The sequence below is a fragment of the Crocuta crocuta genome, unplaced genomic scaffold (genome assembly GCF_008692635.1).
Source record: "Crocuta crocuta isolate KB4526 unplaced genomic scaffold, BGI_CrCroc_1.0 scaffold613, whole genome shotgun sequence".
Taxonomy (NCBI): domain Eukaryota; kingdom Metazoa; phylum Chordata; class Mammalia; order Carnivora; family Hyaenidae; genus Crocuta; species Crocuta crocuta.
Window position 1 is genome coordinate 1,619,121 of NW_027528880.1, and position 23,397 is coordinate 1,642,517.

The 23,397-nt window shown below is 40.8% G+C and overlaps 1 protein-coding gene across 1 annotated transcript; it reads left to right on the plus strand.

The window, feature by feature from the left end:
• The first annotated feature begins 6 nt into the window (after positions 1–6).
• Positions 7–23,065, plus strand: PCMTD2 (protein-L-isoaspartate (D-aspartate) O-methyltransferase domain containing 2). Its single transcript, XM_077756891.1, has 6 exons — positions 7–191; positions 4,435–4,765; positions 8,627–8,729; positions 9,723–9,894; positions 16,776–16,899; positions 20,294–23,065. The coding sequence occupies exons 2-6, from the start codon at positions 4,459–4,461 to the stop codon at positions 20,671–20,673; spliced, it is 1,086 nt and encodes a 361-aa protein (XP_077613017.1). The 5' UTR covers positions 7–191; positions 4,435–4,458; the 3' UTR covers positions 20,674–23,065.
• Positions 23,066–23,397: the final 332 nt, after the last annotated feature.

Below are 23,397 nucleotides of genomic sequence, written 5' to 3' on the forward strand. Positions count from 1 at the left end.
GTTGCCCGGGGAGGGGGCGGGGGGGCGGGGGGGCTGTCTCTGGGGCGCCCTGTGGTTCGCCTTCCAGCGTTCCAGCGCTTCCCGGAGGTCACCCAGTGCCCGTTGCTTGCACCTTTGGATTTACTTGACCCTACAGACGTGCATCTAATCTGTTCCTAGTTTACTAAGTCGAAAACGTTTGTAGTTCTAAGGCAAGTCAAGGTTTATGAAGCAAATTCTACCTTGGACCTTTTCAGAAGGTGATAGTCTAGGGGCACCAGGCTGGCTCAGTCAGTTGAGCATGAGTGTAGAGATTACTTAAAATTAAATCTAAAAAAAAAAAAAAAAAGGTAAAAGTCTATTACATAGTTGGCCTTTACAAGCCCTGGGGATACTAAGAATTGGCACAGAGCCCTAGGACTTCAGGCATCTGAAAAAGGCCTGTAGCTGGGAAAGGAGAACTTGCTTGGGTTGCCTGAGTTTTGTTTTCTTCCATGGGGTGTGTCTCTCAAATTGATGTCTGCTCAAGTGTTGTACCTCAAAAATGTTACCTAAATCTCTGTCTTTCCCCTTTGGTCATCACAAACCTGTACTAGTTTTCTTTCCTTTTGGCAGAGGAGTGGCTGAAGTAAACAACTCTGTTTTGGGTGTTGAGTAGACTGTCCTTCAAGAATTAGTGAAGTCAGGTTCCTGTAAACAACTCACAACTTGTGGCTGTGCTTGGGTGAAATAGAGCCTTACAGGTGGAATGAGAGGGGACCTCTGAGGTGATGGGGTCATTGCTTTGGCCTCTTGGACCCACCTCAGCTTGTACCTAGCCTGGGATGTCCCTGGGGGTGAGAGGCTCTCCAGGTTCTGAGAACAGTGCAGTGCTTTGAATTGTAGTTGTTAGAAAGATTTTCTGTGTGTTTAGTAGAAACGATCTCCATTTGATGTGTTCCACTGCTCCAGCTTTTATCAGGTCCATGAATGTTGTATATGAGGCAGCCTTTCAAATATTTGAAGAAAATCCTTTTGTATATCTTCCTTTCAAGAGTTTTAGTTTCCAACATGAGAAATCTGCGTTTCATTGTTCTGCCAGCAGGAGGTGTGGTTTTAGGTCTGTTTTCTGATGGTCTCAGCCTGTTAATCACCAATGTGGTTGGACTGGCCCATGTGGTTATGATTGTAAGACACCTTTCAGTAATAACCATCAGGAAACTTCAAAAAAAAAAATAAAGGTTTATTACTTACAGAACTTGGAAATTTTACAGCATACCTGGGGCCACTCAGTGAAATCGGAGGCTGTGAAGAGCTTGAGGGATCAGAGGCCTGGGGTTCTGCTTTTATTGCGGTCAAGGGTGGGGGCCTAGCGGTTTTCAGGCTTGCTGTTTATTGAGGAATTTAAAGCCTGGGAATAGAGAAGACAAGTGGCCCAAAAGGTCTCTTATCAAAATCAACTAAGACCTGATCCTTAATAAAGGCTACTCCGAGGGGAGGTGTCCTGGCTGTCTCTGGTTGAGTGACAGGAGGCGAAGTGTTTATTCCTCACCAGTCAAAACTTAAGTCCGGTACTTGCATTACAAAAAAGAAAAGCCTCTCAGGACTTACACTACAGGGTCCTTCTCCTCAGCTCATTTTGCATATGCTATTACCTTGTTCATATTTCCCTTAAGAAGGGATATTCAGGTTGGAACACGGCTCTCCATGTGGTGTCTGACAAACCCAGTGTAGACTGAAATCCTGAACCCCCATTGTCACGGCTTGTAGCTGTGTTGACCCAGCTACAGCCTCCTTGGTTGTCAGTCACAAGACCTTCCCATGCTTTCCCTGCTGCTTGAACCATTTTCCTCACTGTCCACAGGCCGTTGGCTTTGGAAGGAGCAATATGAGAGTAAGGGTGTCCTGTTGGCCATTTACCCCAGAGCAATGGGTTATATTGAGGATTGCAAAGTATAATCAAGTGCAGCATCCAAAAAATTATTTCCCATTACTTTTAACAATTTGGTTTGACTAGATTGTATATCCAGATTTGGTTTGGCAAGAATATCTTTGAACCTTTGTTGGTATTTTGGGGTGGTGTTATGACCAGTCACATGGGTGGTTAGTAATAAGCAGAGATTGTATCCAGTGTGAGGGATTGTTAGATGTCCAGGCCAAGTTAGTAATATCAGACCCTGTAGATGGTCCCACACATCCTACCGGTGACAACAGATAGAGTTACCCCATAATTTTTAGTCTGTCATGTGGGGCAAAGATTACCAACATGGTTTGTGTTAAAGAATGTTTCTCCCTTGAGAATTTTTAAAAGCTTCATTTGGTGTGGGGTAAAGAACATAGGCCTTTGGCTAGACAGTTCTGAGTTTGAATTCTGGTCTTTTCCTCACACACTGCTTTGTGATCATGAGCAAAGTGACTGCTCAGTCCCAATTTGCCTCATTATGTTGTGAAACTAAAAGGAGCTCCTCTGACTGGCAGGTGATGCCTGTAAAAAGTTGTAGCTCTTTTAAGTAAAAAGCTAGCTTTTGCATATTTTCAAAGTGAGGAGAAGTTGAAAATAAGGATAGGTTACTTAGTAGAAAATAAAATATACCCAATATATGGTTAGTGTTTGCTTCCTGAAGATAGAATGATGATATTGAGATAGAATGATAGAACATTATATGTGGGGTTGGAGCCACCATGCAGGATATGTGGTTTCCAGGCCTTTTCCTAAATAGACCTTTAAGCAGCAAATGCAACTCCACTTTTAAGCAGTGACCTAAATTTTCAGATGACTGCCCTAGACTAAAGGTGTAGACTGTCACCTCAGCACTAAGTGGCTTATCTAAGATTAAACATGACCTCATTAGCACTTTATCCCTTCAGCTAAGTTAGCTGGCTGTGGACCATAACCTAACAATGGCTCTGAAACAACTTGAAATGGAGTGAAAATCTAGCAATTGGACCATCGTAGTGATTGGGAAAATATGATATTTAGCTCTAAAAACTGGATGAGGAAGATGAACTATTCCAACCGTAAATGGAAGAGCATTTGTACTAAGCCCCATGCTTTACATATTTTGTGTATTTGTTGTGAGAAGCTGACAATTTATTGTGTGGTCTTTTATTTTTATTCTTGGGAAAACCTCTCCCAGTACAATAGCCAGTAGAGTGCATGGGGCATGTAAATGGAATCTCTAGTATTGATGGTTCTCATTCTGCTGTTTGAAATCCAGATGATTGTGAGGGGGGAAAGCAAGGATAAACCTTGTAATAATAAATTATGATATATTATTATGGAAGTTGTCCTGATTCAGAAAATGTGTCAGTTTCTGTGAGGTCTGGTGTTTTCTGTTTTTCCCAACAGTTTTATGTCAGATGTTTTGTAAAACATTACCATTTTATGTGACGTAAAAATCATTCTTTTCAAAATAGTTTTATGGAGTAAGTATAAAATTAGAGAAGATATTTTTTATGGTTTGGGAAAAGTAAGACCTATGCAGATGGGAGATTGTTGTCCCTGAATTAGATGGAGGAACATTGTATGTTAGCAGTTGGCTCAGAGGGGATCACACTTTTTTCTTCTCGAAGGCAGTTGGGAAGAAGGTAAGCAATGTACCTTCTATTGTTAGAGGTGGAAAGGTTGCCTGGCATACGCTGCCAAAGGGTTGTAGGGGTTCTAATACTAATGGCGGCTGTAGCTGGTAACACATTTTGTATTTGTTATAATAAAACGTCACCATTCATCCAGTTGAGTAAGAGAGTTTTGTTAGTGGTGTTTTTGCGTGAAATTTGTACATCCAGAAATCCAGATGAACAGATTGAATTGATTGCTTGACTTGATATTTATGTGTATGTGGGGGTGTAGAGTTGTCAGATAAAATATAGGACACCAGTTACATTTTAATTTCAAATAAGAGTGAGTAACTGTAGTATTTGTTGTTTACCTTAATTTCATTTTTTTTTTTGCTTTTAAAGATTCATTTACCAAAGATGATCTATAGTACTTGAAATATTCAAAGAGAAGCTGATATTAGCATGATATTTTAGACGTATCTGTGTTCTTTTTGTGTTTATATTCAGTGACTTTGTCCTGTGTCCCTGTTAAGGTAGATCTATGTTCAAGATAATTTCCGTCCTAAATACCTGACTTTCTAGATTGACTATTTGTAGTAAAGTATCAAATTCATACTTTAAAGATGTTTTTTTCAGTTGCCCAGTGTGTTTTAGGTATCTCAGGTTCATCTGAATTCATCCAGTATTATAAATCACAAAGTTACTTCTGAGTGGATACAATGGATTTTCATATATAACTGTTTTTTTTAACCTTCTGAATTTGGCATCCTTGGGGTGGGGTGGGGTAGGTGGGTACTGACAAAATACATTCCATGTGTATGATTTTCAGAATTCAAAATTGGCGTGTTATTAGAAATTTTACTGTTGTGCTCTTACCTGTTATGTAAATAGCTCTTTAAAAATTTTTTTTAATTGCAGTATTGCCTAAGTGTGAACTTGAAGATGGGAGGTGCTGTGAGTGCTGGTGAAGACAATGATGAGCTCATAGACAATTTGAAAGAAGCACAGTACATCCGGACTGAGCTGGTAGAGCAGGCCTTCCGAGCTATCGATCGTGCAGATTATTATCTTGAAGAATTTAAAGAAAATGCTTATAAGGACTTGGCATGGAAGCATGGAAACATCCACCTCTCAGCTCCGTGCATCTACTCAGAAGTGATGGAAGCCCTGGACCTGCAGCCGGGGCTCTCCTTCTTGAACCTGGGCAGTGGCACTGGCTACCTCAGCTCCATGGTGGGGCTCATTCTAGGTAAATCTGGAGAGAGTGTGGGACCTTGTCTAATTGCACTTGGCTTTCTGAGCACAGCCCCCACCTGTATTGTTTACACACAGTCACTGGGTGGGCTGGTGCAGGTTTCTGGAGGGACCCCCTCCTTTTCCCTCTCCCCTCCCACCTGAACCTCCACAGTCTGTTCAGCACACCCTCCTTCTGGACAACAGAGGACCTAGAGAATTACGGTGGGAACTTACAGTGATTTCTTTAAAAAATTTTTTTAAACATTTATTTATTATTAAGAAACAGAGAGACAGAGCATGAGCGGGGGAGAGGCAGAGAGAGACTCACACACAGAATCTGAAGCAGGCTCCAGGCTCTGAGCGCTTAACCGACTGAGCCACTCAGGTGCCCCAGTGATTTCTTGATTAATACAGTCACACAGCCTGCTTTGTCTTTCAGTCTGTAAACTGAGACTAATTAAGTTTAAAGTTCCCTGGAAGTTAAAGTTCTTCCAAGCAGTTTTGGTTTGCTTTGTTTTAATGCTAATAGAGTTCATACCTGTAAGTTTTTCTTTGTAAATAAATTCCAGGGATGGGAAGGATTTCACAAATGATCTTACTTGAAGCCATTTTGCCTCTTTTTCCAAATAAGTTGTGAGACCGCACATGGGAATTGGCATTTTTGTTATTGAAACAATAGTATTGTCCGATAATTGAGGGTTTAGGTGTCTGTTTTTACTCTGAGTGAGGTGGAACGAGTAACGGGAGCTAACCTGGTTTAAAAGATTGCTCTAAAGAGGAAGCAGGGCGGGGGCTGCTGCAGCTGTCTGTGTGAGAGAGGGTAAAGCCTGGACCACAGGCTCCAGGTGCCAGACGTCCTGACAAGACCTGCTAAGGAATATCAGGGCCGTGCTGGTGCGCACCCACCTCCTCGTCACACCAGCGTAGGATTGATTCTAAGCGTTGGAGATTTCAGGTGCGAGCCATCGCCAAGTACGCTGCAACATTGTTTCTTTGCAAATGTTACAGAAAATCTTAACTGTAACAGTTGGTTTTCATGGGTATGGAATGAAATTTTTGGTATCTTTTTTCTTAAAAAATTTTTAATGTTTATTTTTGAGAGAAGGAGAGACAGAGGAACTGAGGATTGGAAGCAGGCTCTGCTCTCAGCATGGAGCCCGATATGGGGCTTGAACTCACAAACTGTGATATCATGACCTAAGCTGAAGTCAGACACTTAACCAACTCAGCCATACAGGCATCCCAAGATTTTTGGTATCTTTATAAGTGTATAGGTTTGGGAATTTGGTGAAGTTTTGAGGCTGGTCATTTGACTTTAGGCTATAGATTGCCATCTTCAATTTTTTTAATGTGTAGGGTTTTTTTTTTTTTCTTTTTTAAATGTTTGTGTATTTTTGAGAGAGCGCATGAGCAGGGGAGAGGTGAAGCGGGGGAGGAGTGAAGCATGAACTCATGAATTGTGAGATCGTGACCTGAGCAAGTCTGACGTTTAACCGACTGAGCCACCCGGGCATCCCTTGTTTTGTTTTTTTAAAGCTAAATGCTTTTTGAACTTATTTTGTCACAGATTGAAACTGCTTTGCACAGGACCCCAGTTTATGTATCATTCTGGTATTAGTGAAGGGTAATTCCCTTCAGTGGAGCAGAAAATGGGGGAGCTAAGGACGATATGATATTTGGCAGAGAGGAGGATGGGGTATTACATTGACTAGATTAGAAATGCTACTGAAAATAACTAAGATCCTCAGGAAAAGAGGGCATACAGGAAGCCTGCGGTGTCTGTCCTGTTGCACTTGACATTCCCTAGAAGTCATAAAGAAATGGCTTCTGTTCTCTGAGTCCCCTGTTTGCTGGGAGTGTAATTAGATGTTGGAGTGGGGAGAGATCTGAAGGAGGGGGAAGTTTTTGGGGGGGCTGTAGAGGATACTGTGTACGTCTTGGATGTATTTGAAGGAGGTGACTGGAGAGTTTCCTTTCCTGGACAGACATCTTGGATCTGCAGGGAGGAGGCTGCATGCACTGGACCAGTACCTCTGTCCTGACATCATGTGTCCTGGGCCTCTCCCTCTCCAGTTCATCCAGCCTTTAGCATTGCTTCGAGCACATTGCTCCAGAACTGAAGACCATGTTGGCTTCCCAGTGCTTGGGAAGTCTGGAGGTCTGGAGTCTTTCATCTGACATTTTTGACCTCAGCTGCCTTTCCGCCTGGCCCTGAACTTTATGCCTTTTCTGCTGCATTCCTGTCTCACTGAGCTGAAAGTGCTGTGTGATTGGGGAGTGGAGCGCCCTCATCAGGGGCTTTGTGGTCTGGTTGTAGTGCCATGTGCTTGATGTCTCAGTCCTGACTCTTCCTCCATGTCCCCCCTCTCACCTTAGTCATCTTTTTATTGGGGTGGTTCAGGAGCTATGTGGTAATACTGTATTTGGTGTTAAGCTTCTTGGGAACCATGTCCTATATCTGTTGTTAGAATGAACTACTTAACAGGTGTTGATAAGGGGGCTAATGAGACTATGATGACTGCGAAAGTAGAGAAAGGTTTTCTCGGGTTCTGGTACAATGCTGCTAGCCAGAGAGCAGTGGAGATGGAAGTCAGCGACTTGGCAGAGGGTCTTGAAGTTAGATAATTTGGATTTGATGTTGTAAAGAGTGAAAATGTGACTTCTCAAGTAGGGTGTGTTCTAATGAGAGAATGTTTTAGCAGCAGCGATGTATATGACAGATGTTGAGAGAAGAGAGTCACAAGTGAGTTGTCCAGGTGGAGGAGAGGGAAGCCTTGGCTTTGGGTGGCTGTAGTGCTGTCAGGGGAGCAGGTAAGCCCAGGTGGCAAAATGTAAAGGTGTGGGTGTGCAGATGGTTGCTTATTTTCTCATATTTCTGTGGGATTGTGGTGTTAAATGCTTCACTGTGACTTCAGTATATCTGTCTAGCAAATAAAGTTTTACATGCCCTGTTGATTTTCATATGGAGAATTTTAAAAATGGCAGTGTAACTCTACCTATAGTAAATGAACAAGTGTGAGGTGTGGAGCTTGGCGAATTTTCACTGAAGTATTCATGTTTCAGCAAGCACGGGGTTCAGAGTAGAGAGCCCCATGGCTCTCGTGCTGCCCCTCCCCCATAGAAAGGCGAGCACTCTTTTGTCCTCTGTGATCACAAGTGAGCATTGCCTGTTTTTGACCTTCATATAAATGAATTCCCACAACAAAGAGACTCACCTAAGGTGTCTGTGTCAATAGGTTTCACCTAGAGGCAGTTTTATACGGAGGGAACACCTTTATTGTTAAATGGGCTTCCACCTTTTCTCACAGCTTTATCTCCAATTACCGATAAATTTCCTTTGGTATAAAAAAAATATTTCATTGTGACTTGGTTATAGTTTTATTTTAATGATGATCAAAACCTATTTGTGAGGATTATTAAAATGTTCATGTCTGAGTGTTTGGGGCGATCTTTTATGGAAAATAGGGTTGTGTCCAGTTTCATTTGGAAATATATTTTTCTTCTTCATTAGTAAGATCTTGAATTTCTGGGTGCAGATCTTGGTTGTTGGGGTGTTTTATTTTTGTTTTTTGCTTTTTTTACATTTTCAAATGATTGAGAGCAGGGAGGCCCACGCTTTGGAAAGGTGTGGAGTTAGTAATGTCAAAGAAGCGAGTATTTACACTGTGGTGAGCGTAGTCTACCCTGCATATTTAAAGATTAGCTGTTTGATGTTTTATTTAGGTCCCAAAAGGTGGTAAAACCTCAAAACCTTGCAAATTTCTTCATTTAATTATACTTGCATAATCTGGTGCATTGCAATTGATAAAATAGAAATAAAGAGTAAGAGTTTTTGCCCTAGTTCTAAAAGTTTTCTTTTTCTGAAACCTTTTAGGTCCTTTTGGTGTGAACCATGGGGTTGAACTCCATTCAGATGTAATAGAATATGCAAAGCAGAAGCTGGACTTCTTCATTCGAACCAGTGACAGCTTTGACAAGTAAGATCAGACACTACCCTTGGGTTGGTGTGTGAATTACAATTTAAACTTTTGATTAGTTGAGAGAAATGAGTTTATTAGTGTTCATATACCAGCAAACATGATTAAACTTTGGCAGGCGAATCAGGGGTATATGTATAGCTGTTCTAATTATTTTTTATTTGTTTAAATTTTTTTTTCTTTTAACGTTTATTCAGTTTTAAGAGATAGAGACAGAGTGCGAGTGGGGGCGGGGGGGGGGGGGGGAGACACAGAATCTGAAGCAGCTCCAGGCTCTGAGTTGTCAGCACAGAGCCCGACACGGTGCTTGAATTCACAGACCGTGAGATCGTGACCTGAGTCAAAGTCCGACGCTTAACCAACAGAGCCACTCAGGCGCCCCTGTTCTATTTATTTTTTAAATATTTTGTGGTTTTGAGGGCGTTAGGGTTTTTTGACTATAATACCAGGTAAGACTAATTTTTCACCAACACAATAAGAGAAGGAAATAGAATATTCGTTTTGGTCAATTTTCATGTTTCTGACACAGACAACAGTTTTTCACCTCATTGTTTCTAAAACGGCATTGTTGCATTTGTCTTTAAGCTGTATATAGAATTATCTCTTGCCACTTTTAAATAAGGCATTAAAGTTCTTATTTTAGGGTTTGCTGTTGTTAGAAACACCAAATGTATTTTTCTTTCCTTTTACTTGTTTTTAGTAGATCTTGAATAAGGTAATGATTTATAAAACCAGAACAGAGACTGTGATGATTGGAGTTTGGATGATTTAAACTTGAATTGTGCTTATGCCATTCACTTTCATAATATTTTGTTTGGAATTTCTAGGGTCTTGTTAATTAATAGTATTCTTTTTGGAAGTTTGGCTCCTGGCTCTGTGAATTGCATTACATCACTATAGGATTGTTCAATGAAACGCGGTTAGCATAGACGTACTCTGTAGACTTGCTATAATGTGATAAATTCAGTTACGGAAAACATTTTTTGCCTTTAGATTTGACTTCTGTGAACCTTCCTTTGTTATTGGCAATTGCTTGGAGATTTCTCCAGATTGTTCTCAGTACGACCGTGTGTACTGTGGGGCTGGTGTGCAGAAAGAGCATGAAGAATACATGAAGAGTCTTCTCAAAGTAGGGGGCATCCTTGTCATGCCGCTGGAGGAAAAGGTCAGATCCCTTTCATGACTGACGTGTTTATTGACCAAGTTCTGTCCCGGGAAGTTTACATATATTTTCCCCTATATCCCTCACACCAATTCTGTCCGTTTCAGAAATGAGGACCCCGGCAGGGACAGGGCATACAGACAGCCCAGCTGGGGCCAGGGCAGACCCGGGAAGGAACCCTGGAGCCTGCACTGCAAGCCCTAACCCTCACCTCCCTTCTGTCTCCTCCTGTTTGCTTTCCTCTCTCCTACCTCCAGAGCTATTCCAGGGTGCTTATTCCGTTGTTAGGGTCGTACGTGAAAGTCATTTCAGTAATTCTGACCGTTAGTCTGATTGTTAAATTCTGTGACAGTGAGTATTCTACAGGAGTCTCTTCCTTAGTGTAAATCTGGTCTAAGTCTGCTATTTGGTCATGTTTCTGTGTGTTGTAGCTATTGTGCTCCATGGAGGAAAACAAATTGTAAGAAATGAGCAAGGTTAATCAAACTTGAGTTGAACCTAAGGAAGAATGTCTCAGTCACAAAGAACTAGGAAAACTTGAAATGATAAAAATTCGGAGACAGTGCATTTTTGTGTGATTTTCTCCGATTGTAAGATGTTAGCATTTTATTTTGCTTACAATGTAATCATTCATTGTAGAAAATCCAGAAGATACGATAATTGAGAAAAACTGCTCACAGTCCCACCCTAAGTGCTGTTACTGCAGGATTCCTGTAGTTTGGACTCCTGTTTCAAGAATGTCATTGTACATACAGTTTAGAACTTAAAATGTTTTACCTAATTGATGAAATAAACTTTAAGCCATTTGACATTTCATATCATCATTTTGAGCCTGTGGGACTGTTGACCACACTGCACCCTCTTGGTCCTGGAATTGGACATGAGGCTGCGTGTATAACATGGTTATTTACTATCATATACAGACTGTAGTGAATGTCCCTAAGTAAAGCAAAATTTTTATCCATGGATATTTCAGTGTGTATCTAGAAAACATAGGGGACCTGTTGTTGTTGTTGTTTTTTATATATCGCAAAACCATTATCAACTGAAAAAATTAACAGTAATTTCTTAGTGTTTTCAAATGGTCAGCTGGTATTCAAATTTTCCTGATTGTCTCAAAATTTGTTTGAATAGTTTATTTGAATAGGGCTTCATTTGATTATGTCTTTTTTTTTTTTAATTTTTGTCAGTTTTATTAAGGTACAATTCACATACAGTAAAACTGAGCAATTTTAAGTGTATAATACATTGAGTTTTGACAGATGACTGCAGCATTGGTTTACAATACAAACGAGATATAGAACGTTTCTATTGCTGCTGCCAGTCCCCTCATGCCCTCCTTTTTTACTGAGATGCAACTGACAATAGTTTCAAGTGTGCAGCATAATAATTCAGTAAGACAGTTATGTTTTGATACTGTATACTTATAAAATATATTTGAATGTGGTCCAGATCAGAGTTTATCAGCTTTGGGCCACGTACAGAACATTGTGTTCTCCAGCCGAACAATTCAAACAACAAAGGTCTCAGGCCTGTGGTATCAGTAACTTTTGTCTGGAGACAAAAATCAAATTACAATACTGATGGAATTTATGAGAAACATTTGATTTGTGTCTTGTATTTGGTTGATATCTTTCTCTTTTTTTTAAAAGATTTTAGTTTTAAGTAATCTTTGCACCCAACGTGGGGCTTGAACTCACAACCCCTGAGATCAAGAGTTGCATCCTCCATCACTTGATCCAGCCAGGCACCCTTGGTTGATAAATGTCTAAAGTGTTGTTGTTTTTTTCCTTTTTTTTTTAAGTGTTTTTTTTTTTTTAATGTTTTATTTATATCTGAGAGAGAGAGAGAGAGAGAGACAGCATGAGCAGGGAAGGGTCAGAGAGAGGAGTAGATACAGAATCTGAAACAGGCTCCAGGCTCTGAGCTAACCATCAGCACAGAGTCCGATGCAGGGCTTGAACCCACGAACCATGAGATCATGACCTGAGCCGAAGTTGGATGCTCAACCAACTGAGCCACCCAGACGCCCCTAAAGTGTTGTTTTCTATAACTTTTTTTTTTTTAACATTATCTTTGCATTTGTCTTGTACAGTTTCCTATAGCCTGGATTTGGAGATTACATATCTCTGTGGTGGTATCTTACATATTTCTTCTGTTCTGTTTTCCCTATAAATTGCTAATTGGATCCAGAGACTTGCTTAGTTTCCAGTTTGACTTAACTTTTGGCGGGGAGAGAGGGTACAAGAATACTTAAACAGGTAGTACAGGGGATATCTATATACATGCACTTCATACCTGTTGTCTCTTTCTGATGCTAGCACTGCGAATGTAGTCCTGATCCATTATTTCAATAAGGGATACAGGATGATACATTCTGCTTCCATCATTTCTCTTCATTTAGTAACTTGAATACTTTTTTTTTTAATTGTTTAATGTTTAATTTTGAGAGAGAAAGAGCACGCACGCATGCATGAGCGAGAGCAGGGGAGGGGCAGAGAGAGGGGGACACAGAATCCAAAGCAGGCTCCAGGCTCTGAGCTCTCAGCACAGAGCCTGATGTGGGACTTGAACCCATGAACTGTGAGATCATGACCTGAGCTGAAGTTGGACACCCAACCGAATGAGCCACCCAAGCGCCCCCACTTTTTTCTTTTTAATTTTAATTCTAATATAGTTAACATAGCAGTGTTATATTAGTTTCAGATGTACGATATAGTGATTCAGTGGTACCATACATTACCCAGTGCACATTGAGATAAGTGTGCTCTTCATCCTTTTCACGGGTTTCCTCCATCCCCCACCCACTTCTCCTCTGGAAACCATCAGTTTTGTGTCCTCCCTCCCCCTTCCTCGTTCATTTATTTCGTTTCTTGAATTCCACACATGAGTAAAATCATATGGTATTTGTCTTTGTCTGACTGGCTTATGTCGCTTAGCATTATACTCTGTAGTTCTGACATCCATGATGTTGCAAATGGCCAGATTTCATTCTTTATGGTTGAGTAATGTTCCATTGTATATACGTATATACGTATATACTACATTTTCTTTATCCATTTATCAGTTGATGGGCAACTGGGCTGCTTCCATATCTTGGCCATTGTAAATAATGCTGCTATCAACATAGGGGTGCCTGTATCCTTCTGAGTTAGTATTTTTGTATTCTTTGGGTAAATACCTAGTAGTGCAATTGCTGGATTGTAGTTCTATTTTTAACTTTTTGAGGGAACTCCATACTCTCCTCCAGAGTGGCTGCACCAGTCTACATTTCCACCAACAGTGCACAAGGGTTCTTTTTCTCCACATGCTTGCCAACACTTGTTGTTTCTTGTGTTTTTATTTTAGCCATTCTGACAGGTGTGAGGTGGTATCATTGAGGTTTTGTTTTGTATTTCCCTGATGGTGAGTGCTGTTTAGCGTCTTTTCATGTGTGTGTTGGCCATCTGTATATCTTGTTTGGAGAAATGTCTTTTAATGTCTTTTGCCCATTTTTAAATGGGATCATTTTCTTTTTAGGTATTGCACTGTATAACTTCTTTATATAATTTAGATGCTTATCCTTTATAGGGTATGTCATTTGCAGATACTATCTTCTCCCATTCAGTAGGTTGTCTTTTAGTTTTGTTGGTTGTTTCCTTCATTGTGCAGAAGCTTTTTACTTTGATGTAGTGCCAACAGTTTATTTTTGCTTTTGTTTCCCTTGTCTCAGAAGATGTTATCTAGAAAAATGTTGCTGTGGCTGATGTCAGAGACATTACTGCCCATGCTCTCTTGTGGGAATTTTAAGGATTTCAGATCTCACATTTAACCCTTAATCCATTCTGTGTCCTCACGTCACCTTCAGTTACTCTCATCAGTGTTTTATAGTTTTCAGAGTACAGGCCTTTCACCACCTTAGTTAAGTTTATTCCTAGATATTTCATTATTTTTGGTGCAGTTATAAATGAGATCATTTTCTTAATTTCTCTTTCTGCTTCATCATTATTAGGGTTTAGAAATGCAGTGAATTTCTGTACATTTTATCCTGCAACTTCATAGTTCCTGGACTACTTAAAGAGAAGCGCCTTCATCAGTTATTTGGTTACCCTGGGTCAACTTTAGACGGAGAGGCTGGATCAATTCTGATTCCTAACCTTTATTAGTTTCCTCAAGAATCTGGTGCTCTACCATCTGCCGAAGGTGGTGACTAATAAGATTTTGTTTGATTTTTAGTGTCAGTGTGAATTAATGGTTATAAACATACTTAATATTTTAATCATTGTACCATTCTTATTAAAGCTTAAAATGTCCCGTCTCTTGCCCGTGGGGACCTCTCCAGCTTGGCTCTTGGGCTTTGATACAGTTTCAGTAGTCTGTGATAGTTTTGTTACTTTCTGGTAAGAAAAGATGTTTCACTCTCATTTTGTATACACACATTTTTTTTTTTTTTTTAACCACAAAGTTGGAGGTAGCCATTTCTGAGGATCTCTGTTAATTTTAAGTTCAGTGGGAATTGGTGTTTCGAGAACACAGGTGGGGCCTTTGTGGTAGTCTTTGATGCTGGGTTAGTTTTTCAGTAGAACTCTAGAGCTAGGAAGTTCACACACACACACACACACACACACACACACATACACACACTATCTTATGTTTTTGTTGGTTTGGTTTTTTTGGACATAAAATACACCATGGGCTTATATTGATACTTCCAGCTCAAAGTCAGGACGAGAGGATTTTTCTGACTTCTCTCACGCTTGAAAGTTGCAGATCCTGACTGCCCAGCTTACTGTTTATCCACAGTACATAGTAGCACCACTGGCACCAACAATTTGATTTCTGAAACTAGGTCAAATTTGACCTATTTGGCTGAGAGGTTGGAGGGGGAGCTTTTTTGGCCTTTATATTCCACTAGGGAGGTAGAAATCAACATGTTTTAAAGTCCCTGGAAACAATGCTTTCCTGTGAGGTTATAACATCAGTATGACTCATAGCTCATTTGTTTTCAGTTTTTAGGGATTGCTGTTTTAGGTTTTGTAACTTGGTAAAATATTTACAACATTCCAAAGTTTAAATAATGAGTACTCACAGACTTTTTCCTCTCTGTATGTTCCCTCCACTTCACCTGTGGGTAACCATTTTGTTTGTTTTTAGTTTATGTGTTTATTCAAAAAGTATGTAAGCAAACACATTTTTTCATACATGAAGATATGCACACCTTTTTCCATTCCATGTACCTATGCAGACCTATGAAATGGGAATTGATAGTTCTAAGTTTTATACATCATTGTTCATTTTAGGTATTTGATGTCAGTATAAGTGGAACTTCTTTTTTGTCCTTATTTTGTTTATTTAAAAGTGTTTTTTTGTTGGTATATGAGAATGTGGTTTTTTGATGGCCAGTTGGGTCCTTTATAAACAGCTTCTTGCTGTTTATAAGCAGTGCTGCTGTGACAAGGGTGTGTGTGTCCATGTTTGTGGATATTCTTAGTCTTTGTCTTTGTCTATACCCATGACCTCTTCCAGGTGCAGTCTCAGACAGAAGCAGGAGTGCTTGATTGGAGACTCTGTGTTTTAACTTTGGCCAACTGCCTTTCCAGAGGCTTTGCTGTCAGCATGGGAGAGGAGCCATCCACGCCCTTGCTGACAGTCCCATCTGCTTATTGCTGTCATTGCTAGTAGATTGTTGTGTATGACAGGGCTAGATGTCCCCAATTTTGCTCTTTCTCAGAATACTGTTTTAAGTACATCTTTACTTAAATTATTTTAGAAACCTTTGTTGCATGACAAAAATACTTTGGACTTATTATTGGAATTGTGTTACATGTTGAATAATTTGAGAATTATAGACATATTTTCAGTATCTGTCTGTGGAATGTAGGATATGGATTTACAGTTTTCCTGAAGGATTCACACATTGTTGATGGATTATATTTAAATATTTGGTGTTTAATATAACTAGAATTTCTCCTTGAAAAAAAGTTTTTGAAAAAGAAGTTTTTGCGGGTGTACGGGAATGTGAGTGACTTGTTTACTTAGTACATGGCTACTAATGCTTTCAGTTCTAAGATTCATGACATAGAGTCTTAGATTTCAGAGGATTTGCTGGCTTAGATATTTTTAAACAAGAGAGCATATAATCTTAGCATGTCCAAGCTGAGCAGAAATAGTACTGTTACCTGTTTGGGCCGTTCAGAAACTGGCACCATCACATAGAACACACAGGAGGGCCACGTTGTCTAACTAGGCCCTTCTGGTGCTTCGAATACTGTGATTCTCTGCAAATTGTGTGTTTTGGTGGTGACATCACATAGAAATTCACATAAACACTGTAGTGAGGAGAAGCTCCAACATACCCAAGATGTTACCATCACTTTCAAGCAAGTTACTGCAAAACTGTTAACAGTAGCTCTTATTTTGTGTGTGGTTATGTTGTTACAAGAAAGTCTTTTTATTGTTTATGTTCCAGAAACAACAGCCTGGGATCCAGTCTAGACAGAAGCATTATAGGTGGTCCTGAGTGTCTTTAATGACTTTGATTTGAGAATGTACCCCCACCCCCACCCCCCAACTTTTATCGCCATCAGGGACTCTTGTGGACAGCCCTGGGAAGTCATCTCATCTGATTGTCTCTTCTTGTTATCCTTTGACTTCTTTTCTCTAACATATGTATTTTTTGTAAACAGAAATCAGGTCTGCAAGCTTTGAATATATTCAGGCTAAACATATTTGCAACAATATTAATAAGTTGTGTGTAGTTCATGTGACATCACATTAGGGGCCCCTGTTTTAGGTTATTTCATTGTTAGCGTATCTGTGTTTTTTTAGTTTACGTGTAGGAATGATTAAATATAAATTAACAGTACCCAAATCTTTTGAATATTCTCGTTCTCTCTTTGGGATAGTTGACTAAGATAACACGAACTGGTCCTTCTGCTTGGGAAACCAAAAAGATTCTGGCTGTTTCTTTTGCTCCTCTGATCCAGCCCTGTCATTCAGAGTCGGGAAAATCAAGACTTGTCCAGTTACGTAAGTACAAAGATCTTCACTTATCTTTTAGATCTTTAAAAAAAAATCTCATTAGAATTTGGAGAGAAAGAAAAATTTTAAGGAACCTTTTAACATTAAAGAGGATTCTGAAATCTTACAGTTTTACAAATGATTTTCTAGTACTGTAAAAATCATAATCTGTTTTCAGCCTATTTTAGGTTATTTTGGCCCTCTTTTAAATCCATAGGAATTATTGCTGGTCATGCCATTGAAAGCAGAAGGCTTCTACAAAAGGGGGTTAGTTCTGCTGTGTGGAACGGTCTTACAGAGAGAGTGTGTTCCCAGCACCAGCCGAGCCAGAGGGCTCTTAGAGTCGTGGGACCCTTTCCTTCTCAGGGCGACCTCGTGGTGCCTGTTTCAGCCACTTGGCCAGTGTGTGGTGGGAGGCTTCCCGCAGAGCATTAACTTGGCTAGGCCTGGATGTAGATCCAGAAAGAGCTAACATTAGGGCCAGCATTCATGCAAATACTATTTTCTAATTTAAACACATTTAAACAGCAATGAGAAGTGCAAATGACTTTATTTAAAATAAAACTATTCAGCGTGGATTCTACCGTCTGATCATTTAGAAAATTTGGAAAATGTACCAAAAAAGGGAAAATAGTTACCATAATCTTACCACCCAAAGATAATACATTTGGCAGATTCCTTCCAGAATTTTTTTTTTAATTTGTCGGGATTCACTTATCAAATAGTAATGTTCCGCCTTGGTCTCTGGTAAGTGGAGGTCACATACCATAGATATGGTCCTTGAAATGTAATGAACAACAATATAATATAGAAAGGGCTTGAGAGGGGAGGGTTTGACAGAAGATGGGACCTTTGTGCTTGGTCTTTCTGGGTGAAAATGAATTCTTGAAAGCTAGAAGAAAGGGAGACAAAGCTGGGGCAGAGGCTGATGGGGACTTTTCACACGCCCACTCCCTGGTATGGTCTGAGTGGGGGTGTACAGGAGACACTAGCCCAGTACATAGGTTAGACTTGAGTTTATCATGTAGGCTGTGGAGAGCCACCAGATAGTAGAATTAAAAGATGTGGCACATCTGTCATCTTGATTACCCTTGTAATCAAGGTTAGTGAGGGTGAATTTGTCACATGCAGGGTCCCTGAAAATCCCACCAGAATGAGCGAACATTGCTCGCAGTCAGCCAGAGCAGTCCCTTCCAGAATGCTACCTGAGTAGCACCAGATGTGAGGACATAGTTGGAGTATCTATGGGGCTTTTTGGAGGTTTGGTTGTAGACAAGTCTCTTGGTGTGAGGGCCTTATCTGATCTGGATAAGAGTTGTGACGACATGGGGGCACCTGGGTGGCTCAGTCGGTTAAATGTCTGGACTTTGGCTCAGGTCATTGATCTCATGGTTTGTGAGTTTGAGCCCCACATTAGGCTCTGTGCTGACAGCTCAGAGCCTGGTGCCTGCTTCAGATTCTGTGTCTCCCTCTCTATGCCCCTCCCCTGCTCATATCTGTCTCTCTCTCTCTCTCTCAAAAATAAATAATAAACACTAAACAATTAAAAAAAAAACAAGTTGTGACGACACAGAGGGCACCCTGAGATGCCGGTTTTGAGGCTACAGCTTCAGAGCGAATGCTGGATGACAAATAATCATGTGATGTTGTTTAGGGTTCCTGAAGTGAACATTCCAGTTGTTTGTAACTGTATCTTCCTGGGTGCAGTTTTCTTTTTTTTTCTTTTCTTTTTTTTTTTTTAAATATTTTTATTTATTTCTAGGAGAGAGAGAGACAGCGTGAGCAGGGGAGGGTCAGAGAGAGAGGGAGTCACAGACTCTGAAACAGGCTCCAGGCTCTGAGCTGGCAATCAGCACAGAGCCCGACGCGGGGCTCGAACCCACGAACCGCGAGATCATGACCTAAGCGAAAGTCGGACGCTTAACCGACTAAGCCACGCAGGCGCCCCACTGGGTGCAGTTTTCTAAACTCGTAGTTGTGTCGATGGAGACAGTGGCTTCTATAGTGGAGTGGATTCAAGGCCAGCACATAGGGCTTTCTGAGGAAGGATGTGGAGCCCAAGGTGTCCAGCATCTGTTGTAGATGTGGGTCTGTGGGAGGCTCAGGACCCCCATCAGGACTGGAGCAGAGCCGTAGGAGCCGTTGCCTAGTCTTTATTACTTGAAGCCACAGAATGGATGCCAAAACAGGGATCGATAGGCACGCGGAGAGGGGAAAGTGGTAGAAATCAGCACCTGAGGGAACACTGCTAGCTTGGGTAGAGGAGGGAGCCAGCAGGAGAGACTTGGTCCTAGTTAGTTCCCTTCAAGCGGGCACCTCGGGGAGAGCCAGAGAAGCCGGAGCTTGTGTTCTGGAGGTCTGGTGACCCATGAAGGTGTCCGTTCAGCAGACTGAGTGGTAACAGCAAGTGAAGATGTAAGGGAAGGAAAGGCGGGGCATTCTGAGCAGAAAGTCATGATTGCAGTGTTGCATAGTGGGGCAAATGCTGGAGCCTGTCCCAGACGAGGGAGGAGACAGTTGAGCAGGAGAGGAGGCCTGGTGTGGACGAAGGGGAGAAGGTGCTGAGAGCCTGTGGCAGGGGCACTTTCCAGGGCTCCTATGGAACAGTGAGCCTTGCACGGGATTGTGCATAGGCCTCTCTGATTTCAGTTATAAATGTTACAGACAGCCTAAGAGCCCTCCCTAGATTGTAGTTGGTCATCTCTTTTGGAAGAAGCTAGGTACAGGAGGGAAAGAAGTGATACTGTATACAGTATAATGATACAGTATAATGTGTTTAAACACACAACCCCTAATTCCTCTTCCTTTGAGGAAAAGCTCTTCCGTTGCCATATGTCTACTGCCTGCATTAAATTGAGCCGTAATTAAATCACCGGATTCTATTTCTCCTCAGTATGCTTTGGAGTTTTAGTACTTATTAAAAATGGTTGGATTGGCTTTTCTCTACTTTAATAAAAACAAAAAGGAACAAATACTCAATTTGTAAAGTGCTGTGAAAATATTAAGATAGATAAAAGAATTCTGGAGTCCTACATTTTCTGTATTTCCACTGGATGATATAGAACCCATGAATGAATACAGTAAATAGAATAGTGAACCTAGCTGTTCAAGAAGCAAAACACTATAACCCAGGGTATTCCCTTGCTTCTGACTGATTAGCCAAACGATCTCGATCTTACTTGTATAGTTCAGGGTCGATGTATTTGAAAATACCTTTTGAGAAGGACCACATGCATGCACATTAGAGCACTAACTACTTGACTTTGCCAGAAATGCTCTCTTGTGCCTGTTCTGTGAATGCGCCACTGAATGACAGCAACATGAAGACTTTCCAGGGTTAGGGCTCTGTGCTGTCTGGGTCGCTCACAGACAAGGTTGACGTGTCTCCTCATTTGCTCTGCAGCGCCACTGGCTGTGCGAAGCCTCCAGGACTTGGCTCGCATTGCCATCCGGGGTACCATTAAAAAGGTGATTCGTCAGGAGACGGTGAGCAGCAGTGGAAATGGACTAAAGAACACTCCCGGGGTTAAACGAAGGAGAGTCCGCCGCCGTCGAATGGAAACAATTGTCTTTTTGGACAAAGAGGTTTTTGCCAGTCGGATTTCCAGCCCGTCTGATGACAATAGCTGCGAAGACTTGGAAGAGGAGCCGCGGGAGGAGGACAGAGCCCCACCGCCCGAAGCCAAGCCAGCCCCGCCGGTGAACTTTCTACGGGAGAAGGTCCTGAGCCTCCCTCTGCCAGATCCCCTGAAATACTACTTGCTGTATTACAGGGAGAAGTAAGTCTGTGGGAACAGGGGACCGAGGCAGAGCTGATGCTGCGCCTGTCGTCCCTGAGGGGTCGCCCGGGCACATGCTGTGGGCAAGGAAAGCGCTCTCCTCTCGACCTTCCTGTGTTTAGTTCGTTCTTGGTTTTCCTGTAGAATCTCCATTCAGTGGTATTGTTTCAGTAAACGTAATCTGACAAACATAAAGTTCATAGGAGAAGGTTTTCTCAAAAGGGAGAGCATCTCCTGGAGAAGAGTATTTGCTTTTTGCTTTGATGAAGCTCTGACGTCTGCCTGCAGAGACTGCTTTGGTGATCGTCTCCCACTCAAGATAACACACGAAGACTGAAGTTGAAAGTAACCTGTGTTGCTTAGAAAAAGTGAAAGGAAGTGCAAGTTTGCACGTGTGTAAAAGCTTTTCTGGGTGTGCCACACCTGTGTCTAGCTTGGCACTTTATGGTGTCAACCTCTTAATTACTGGCGCTGAACTCCACTAACCCTTTTAGTTCTCTAAAGGGGGGTGGGGTGGGAAATGTTATTGGAAAGCTCTCCCTTGTTTTAAATAAATGTAATTAAATTTTGTGTGCATTGTCAGTAGTAATTTTAAAAGAGGGAAATTGTGATAGGGGAGGAATAAAAGTATCAAATTGCCAGATGGAATTCCAAAACAATTCAAGGAATATTTTCCTGACACCTTTTCTTACCTTTAGAAGAACCAATGTCAGATAATCCCTTAAGGAAAATACTCAAGAATGAAACAAGTGTTGTGTGCAGTGAGCTACCTTACTTTTACCCCGGGGATGGGGATGACTGTTGACCCAACCTTGAGTATGTTAATGGGTGTCTAAGGCATGGATCGTCTAGTCCTTAAAACAGGTGGGAAGTATTAAAACTGCAGGAAATACATCAGAGACAATGTTACAACAGCCTGTGCTGTTTTTTTTTTTCTTCAGTTGAGTATTTTTCTGTAATCACATTATAGTACTGATTAAAAGATTTTATCTTTTATAATTCTGGAGAAGATGTGTTAGTTTTCTAATTTTTCTCAATAACAAAAACATGTATTTTAGTAGCTCCATTGCATTAGAATAACAGGTCAACCTGCAGTGGTTTGTGGAATCTACCTTCTCTAGGCCCTTTGTGTTGACAGCTTTCTGTGTTCACCAAGTTCCAAAACATTGGTTCTTTTCAAACTTGCTTTTTGTACCCAAAGAAGAAAACAGTGGTATAAAATGTTAACAATAAACCCAAACTTAGAGTGCTGATGTGGGATCAACCATCCAGATTTTATGACTCATTTTGTCCGTTGGACTCTTGGGTGTTGCCGAGCTTGAATATGTCTTTGTGGTTTCACCAGCTGAACTGAGTTCTGGTTGGTTATCTATCTATTTATTTATTTATTTATTTTTAAACTTTTCTTCTTTTATAGGTAACTTAATCATTTTCACAGGATACTATGTGCATGCAGAGCTGGGAAAATATGTCTTTTGCCCTAGATTTGGAAATGTAACTTTTTGTAAAGACAGTTACTTCATAGTTGTTTTCAACCTGACTTTTAACTGAAGGTCAGGCATCGCTGTCTCAGAGAGAAGCTTACAGTTTGTGTTTAGTTGAGACCTTGAGATCACTTGGTGGTGTGCACATCCTTGCCGATGTCACGCTGGCCGGCATGTAGCGACCTCTGCAGCACACGGACATTTGGAGCATAATGTTAAATGTGTATTTGTGAAATCTTTACACTAGGTGGCTTGACTAAGTTCTTTCCCTATAATTGTATGTGGGTTTTATTTATTTTTTAAGTCACATTTGCCTTTATGCTAGACTGTAAAACCTCTTCACCATGCATAAGACATGTTTTTCCCTATATAGGTTAGACCTTTGCTGACATTTGTGTTCGTATTTACATGTTGTCTGTGGTACCTAAACCAGAGTTTGGTTAAAAATATATATAGATGTAATATATGTGAAATAGTTTGGTGTTTATCTTATACACGTAGAGAAGAATTGTAAATGGGTTTTCTGGGCTGAAGTGCCCCTCCCCAGAGTCCAGTCTGATGCACTACTGTCTGTTCCCTGACAGATGGATTATGTATAGTCTGTGTGGTCTGTAACCTCTGTATTGTAAACCACTTTTTAGACAACCATGGACTCTTATGTTTTTAGGAGTATGTATTTCTGTATATGATTTATGTCTTGAAAGTAGTAAAGCCACAGACATGTACACAGCAAATATCAAATTTATAAATATCAAGTGTGCAATGTAAAAATCAACTGTGTATGTAAGAATGATTTTGCCAGTCTGGACGTTGCAGGGAATTGATGTCAGAAATTTGAAACCAAGATTTTAATGAGCAGATATACATTGGATAAATACAAAGACTGTCAATAAACCTGGTTCAAGCACTTCATTCAGCCTTCTCGGCATGGCTTGTGTTTCCTGTGTGGGGTTGAAATTCTTGACTACATATTTTCCAAAAATCTTTAAAAATAAACCTCCTCTTTATTAGAGTCATGTATTTTCTTTCACTGTTCGTGTTATGGCCTCATTCTGTGCCATGCTAGTACACTTAGGGAAGACATGATTTTAAATTAAACACACTCAGTTTGGGTGGCAAAACAGAAAAGCTGTAGCTCTGACTCCAGGAGAGAATATGTGTCCGAAGGGTGTTTGTGGTTAGTTTTTTGGCACAATTTTCCTATTTTGTGAAAATGTTAAACAAAAGATAATTGGGTTAATGGT